The 6,104-nt window shown below is 39.2% G+C and overlaps 1 protein-coding gene across 1 annotated transcript in view; it reads right to left on the bottom strand.

The window, feature by feature from the left end:
- LOC126402551 (solute carrier family 2, facilitated glucose transporter member 1-like) overlaps positions 1–5,799 on the bottom strand; it is a 20,412-nt gene extending 14,613 nt beyond the window's left edge. Inside the window, exons 1-4 of the mRNA XM_050064664.1 lie at positions 5,687–5,799; positions 3,066–3,158; positions 863–1,023; positions 523–763 (exon numbers count right to left, since the gene is read on the bottom strand). Of these exons, the coding sequence (XP_049920621.1) occupies positions 523–763; positions 863–1,023; positions 3,066–3,158; positions 5,687–5,704 (513 nt within the window). The 5' untranslated portion in view covers positions 5,705–5,799. The remainder of the gene's footprint in view (positions 1–522; positions 764–862; positions 1,024–3,065; positions 3,159–5,686) is intronic.
- Positions 5,800–6,104: the final 305 nt, after the last annotated feature.

The following is a 6,104-nucleotide window of genomic DNA, read 5'->3' as shown; positions in this document are numbered from 1 at the left end:
TGTCTTGATCTTTGTCTCCAGGGTCCTGTTCCAGCTGTTTTTCCTCTCTTTCTCTTCTCTGGCTTGTTGTGTTGACTTCTGTATTCAAGTTCTTTACTATTTTTCAGTGTTTATCCTATTTCCGAACAAAAAACAATAATATTGTTCAGGAGCTGTTCTTAAGCATGTCTGCTCAGTTCGTTACCGTAGTAACTCTCAAGTCACCATAACAAATACCAGGTCTGAACAGGCTTTTTGACATGCTAAGGAATTTTCCAAGTTTTTAGATTAGACATTGATATTTTTAGTTGTGAAGGATTAATAAATGATTCTTATTGCTGGGTCGGGTAGCATTACTCGTTTATTGGACATTATTTTTCAGGGTCGTGTTTCAACTTTCTAAGCTTCCATCTTCATTTTGAGTCCATGTAATACGTCAGTGTGAAGCTTGATATAAACTTCAGGGACATTTCCTCTTATTCTAAAGCAACTGAAAAATGGAAATGAAGAAGTCAATTGTGTTATAAATGTTAAGGGTCTCACCTGTGCCATGAGAATGCCGATCACTACACCAAGTTGATGCAGAGTTCCTAATGCTCCTCGGAGAGACGTGGGTGAGATTTCCTCGACATACATGGGCACAAAACCAGTGCAGAGGCCACAGAAGAGACCAACTATGAAACGTCCAATGATGAGCATCTCAAAGGAGGCAGCCAACTTGGAGAAGCCCATAAACGCAGCAGCAATAAAGGCCAGCACATTGGCCATGAGCATGGAGTTCTTCCTTTAGAGATAAGAGGAGTAGTCATTAATCGTCTGTTTGTCTTTTAAGGGAAAGCGTGATAATAATTAGTAATGTTACTGGTCATAGGAAGAGCCATACCTGCCAAAGCGGTTGACAAAGAGGCCGACAGAGAAGGAACCGAACATTCCTCCTACAGAGAAGATGGCCACAGAGAGCGACCATAGAGCTGTTAAAGTGGTCTGAGAGATGGGCTCTGAAAACCTGCTGCTCCAAGTCTCATTGTAGAAGCTCTCAATGATCTAAACCACAAAACAACACACAGTAAACTCAATGTGTTGGATGAATGAGGACAACTTGCTTGTCTCAAGGTTTGTTATGTGGCTGTCCACAATGATGATCAGTCACTCGGTCCACACTGGAATAATTTAACAACTGCTGACTTCAGTGATCCCCTGACTATTCCTGTAGAAGAGCCATCATCAAGTTAAAGTTCACGCTACACTATCATAATGCTAATCTGACAATGCCAACATTATATCTGTTACACACCAGTAGGTAAACATTGTCATTGTGAGCATGTTAGCATGCTGATGTTAGCATTTATCTCAAAGCTCTGCTGTGCCAAAGTACAGATCCATTTCCCACCTTTAATAGTGATTTTTGCCCAGGACAATGAAGTCTAACCTTAATATTGATCCATAGTTTAGGACAACTGTTGTAAATCAATATGCATGGTAGAGTAGGTTAGATAACCATAACACTATAGCAGCATACACATTATTTATGGTAAAATGTCCCAATAGGGAAAAAGGACATTTAGTAGAGGATCACCAACACACAATACATCTTGCTGTTTGTGATTTTCCCACATTGGGTCATTACATATTAAACTAAAGGGGTCAGTTGAGATTAGGCAGCAGTCCACCTGCAAGCACTACATCTTAACCTGCCTTCTAACCGTGAGCTCCTTACTCCTTAATACCTTCAACAAAGTGCTGCATAATCTCATTAACGTGCTCAGTGTCATTTCAGATATCTGTGACATAACCTTCATTTGATGGCCTTGGTAGCTTGTCAACTGCCTTTGAGATGTAGGTGAATATGAAAAAACAAGGGGACTCCTTATATTATAATTAGCATTGCATCCTTTTTAATTAAATAATATATTTGTAAGATGATCTTTGTGTGCGAAATGTGCTTCCTTATGTATCTTTATCTATTTTGTGCACCCCCAAAATTGTCTTGTGTGCACAAGATTAAAAAAAAATTACCTTTTGTGACTTGAGAGGTTCTGTAGATGATAAGTTAAAGATGATGCAGTAAAAAACAACGGTCTCAGTAGTGAAGATGTGGCTTTGTTTTTGGGGTATACTAACATTATTATGGAAAGCATAATAACCACTTATGAGAAAACTTCAATCAATATTTGTTTCTTAAATCACTAAAATCAATAGGCCTATATTTGAACAGGCATCTATATGGGACAGGCCTTTAATTCCCTTCGCACAAAACTGTTACTCATCAGAGATCAGGAAATCAATCAAATTGTTTATTTAAACCAGTATGAATATTACTTGTTTAAAAATTAGGCTTCAGATAACATATCAGTTACGAGAGAGAGAGAGAGAGAGAGAGAGAGAGAGAGAGAGAGAGAGAGAGAGAGAGAGTGTGTGAGAGAGTGAGAGTGAGAGTGAGAGTGAGAGTGAGAGTGAGAGAGTGAGAGTGAGAGTGAGAGTGAGAGTGAGAGTGAGAGAGTGAGAGTGAGAGTGAGAGTGAGAGTGAGAGAGTTCCGGCACTCAAGGATTAAAAAAAATACTCACAACTTTGATGAATTTTTATGAAAAACTGTGATTCTTTTGATCTGAGGACCCTTGCAGACTAAAACAGTATGAATAACTTACAGGGTAATTGAGGAATGGACACATAATTTGAGGTAGCCAACAACCTGGTTTTATACAACCAAAGAACTTCTATGACATAAACAGACCAGGCATCTAATTGAGACAGTCGTTTATTTGTGTAGACACACCAGGCTAGTAAAGGGACTGTGCATTTTGTTAGGACCAGGCTTTTAATTGAAGTTTTACGGTAAATTATAACTTCTTTATTTCCTAGATTATATAAGTCTTAACCTCTCTAACTCCACTAGGACGCCGATGTCCTTGCTGCCTCCCTCCTCTGTTAAACGGTATCTTTTACCAGGTAGTTAGTTAGTTAGTGCATGCGTTATTGTATGGCTCTCCTATTATACCGCATTATTATTCTCACACATTTCTTTGTATGTTTCTTGTCCTTTTCCCTCCTTCTTCCTCACTCTTTTCTCACACAATGAAATACTCACATTCTGGGGAGCATTGATGACACCAGTGTTGTAGCCAAACTGGAGAGAGCCAATCACAGCTGTCCCAACAGCCATCATCAGCTGGGGTGTCACCTGTTGATACGAGCAGGAAACACAGATAAAGGTGCAACTGACATATGCATGTGGTCTTAACATTTAAATATCTTCTGTTTAAACAAGAGCATGTCACACTCCTACAGTGTGATCTGTAGATTCAGACATTCCATAGAAATGTAACAAGCTAACTTTGAAAAATGTCTAATGTTATAATGTTTTAAAGATGCAGCTGTTCTTTATGAAGACAACAAGAAGATGAGATAAATACATTTTCATACATGCCAACATTTAGTTTGTGTACTGTATGAATTGGGTCAGACAGATGAACACTGAGACAACAGGACAGATCACCTGACTTTTTACTTTTTGCACAAAACCGGGATTTCCTTTTGTATCAGCCACTGACTGCAGAGCGTAAACCCAAGCATCTGTTACACTTGTCATGCTATAGTTTCTTAACAAATAACTATCACTCAGCAGCCTCTGACATGTTATTCAGCCCAATTTGAGCCATAGAGCCATTTCCACAAACACATACAAATGTAAATATGTTATATAGCACAACACATCATTGTGTTGTGGATGAATTACCAAACCAGCCTGCTAGACACAGGGCCAGGGGCCTTAGGGATAAGTGGGCCCTAAGCCGGACGTGTTGTCTAAAGCAGGGGTGGCCAAACTTATTTGATTGTGAGCAATATACAGAAAAATATAAGGAGTCACAGGACAAATACCAGTAAATGCACAATTTCCAGTCACTAACACAGCAAGAAAATCAGTCAGTTTACAGGCACAGTTAAGAGGAGCTATGGTTATAGCTCAACTAAGCCATTTAATTGAACTGCTCTCCTTGTCCCAATATACAAACACAGGAGGGGAATCAATTTATTGACCAAAGTATGTCTGACTACGATAGGTGCTGATATGCCCCCTTTCAGCTTGTTGGTATTGGACCCTTTTCCGGTTGACCTATTACGTCACAGACCGAACAGTCTGTTCCACCACTTTTTCAAACAAGACACCATTCCATGTTTTCCTCCTGTTCATGAAATTTAAAATATTTAACTCTTTCAGCTGACACAGCATGAACTGTGTCTCTTTGTCTGTCCAAAAATGTATGGATGAAATGTAGATTTGGCCATGTTGTTACTGGTTTCTTCTTTCTGTTACGCATTCAGTGCTACTCGACCTCAGAAACTGTGGAGCATATGCAGAGAGAATAGGCCAGTTTGGGTCCAATTTACTGTAAACATGCAGGAGGAATTCCACTCTCGGTCGCAATATCTGGGTGTGTCAGTCCGACTTTGAAATTAGATTTAGTATGATTTCAGTTAGACTAACATTTTAACATGTATTTCAAAAGTCCGGTTTTAGTTGAGCTAACAAAATAAATAAATTTTCTCTAATGTTGTGTAAACGTACTGAGTGTTTCTGGACCAGAAAAGTCCATTTACCATAGAAAATTTTCTGTCAAAATTACCACAACACTAGACAGTTTAACATTTGACATAACAGTACTTTATTATTGCACCCACTACAAAGAGTATTTATCTATCTTCTGTCTGTGCTTACAGCTCAGCATCACAGACAGCACGTCGCTCAGAGTAGCTTGGAGTAAATATACCTCTGAGCTAAATTGATCAATTAGGCACAGGCTGAGTGGATCGGCCTTGCTGTTGACTGAAAGTGAAGGAGCCATAAATGCAACAGTTAGCTGAGTGGCTATACTTAGCAACATGGCAATCAGTTTTTTGGCAAACAGGCTTCCATGTCAGCTGTAGTGCTTGTGTTGGACATACACACAAGTACTGTCTCCCAACTCCACACAAAAGCACACTTAGTAGTGTCACACAGTGATGTGTACTGTTCTACATTAAATTAAACAACTTTCCATAAAGTACTCCATCTTGACAAACTACAAGTGTAAAATTCTGCTATTAATGCATCAGTATCAATTAATGCAACAGGGCCTAGTGTTGCCATTCTGCTGGTAGCCTACCACATCTAGTAGGCTAAGTGCCTACTGCACAGCCTACTTCAAAGTGCATTTTTAAATGTAGGACTTTTCTTTGTGGTAATGTATGTGGTCATACTTTTAGATATACGTCCATATGTCTAGATATAGATATGACTTGGAAAACACAGGTATACTTATCAAAGCTTTCGAAATACATTCTTTTTGTGAATTTGACTTGGCAGTGTTCATTTTGCATTGTTGCCTATAAAACAGTATATATGTAAGTATGTAACCATAGTATAAGTATGTTGACTACTTATATAAAAGTGTAATGATTGCGTGTGTGTGTGTGTGTGTGTGTGTGTGTGTGTGTGTGTTCTACAGTGACCATATTACTTTGTAGGATAACTTTATATAGACTATAATCTGATACTGTTATCAGAGATGTTTTACTCACTCCATATGACACTATTGCTTTGCTATTACCCACCACAAAGAACATGAGAAGCTGGAGTTCCACCATTGTTGGCCTCTTTTTTCCCACAACTAGTGGGTTTATAATCTTGTCATGTGTGATGGTGTGATGGTGTGATGGCGCAGCAGTTACCTGGCCGCTGCACTCCATTCCGGCTGCTTGGATCACTCACAAACCCCAGACTTCACTTCCAGTCTATAAAAAAAATCCAGATGGTAGTAATCCGTTAGGCCAGGATACTCTACTTTCTACAAAAACATGTCTGCAATATCATTTAGTCCAACATTGATGAAAACAAATCTTTCTCAGTTCCTCCCTCCATTCACCTGCTGCAGTAAGCAGCTTAGTGACGTCAGCACTAAGTGGATCTTAATGGGCTGTCATGTCTCCAGAGGAGTAGTAGAATCAATGCGCTGATTCGCTGAGAGGGAAACACAGCAAGACAAACACGTGTATCATCAGACTGGTAGGCCTGATCCTGGCATAACTGTCAGATATGGATCAAATATTCAACCCCTTTAAAAAGATATACATTTTCCAGTATAAATCT

The sequence above is a fragment of the Epinephelus moara genome, chromosome 16 (genome assembly GCF_006386435.1).
Source record: "Epinephelus moara isolate mb chromosome 16, YSFRI_EMoa_1.0, whole genome shotgun sequence".
In the NCBI taxonomy this organism is placed as follows: domain Eukaryota; kingdom Metazoa; phylum Chordata; class Actinopteri; order Perciformes; family Serranidae; genus Epinephelus; species Epinephelus moara.
This window is presented reverse-complemented; position numbering and strand designations above follow the sequence as displayed.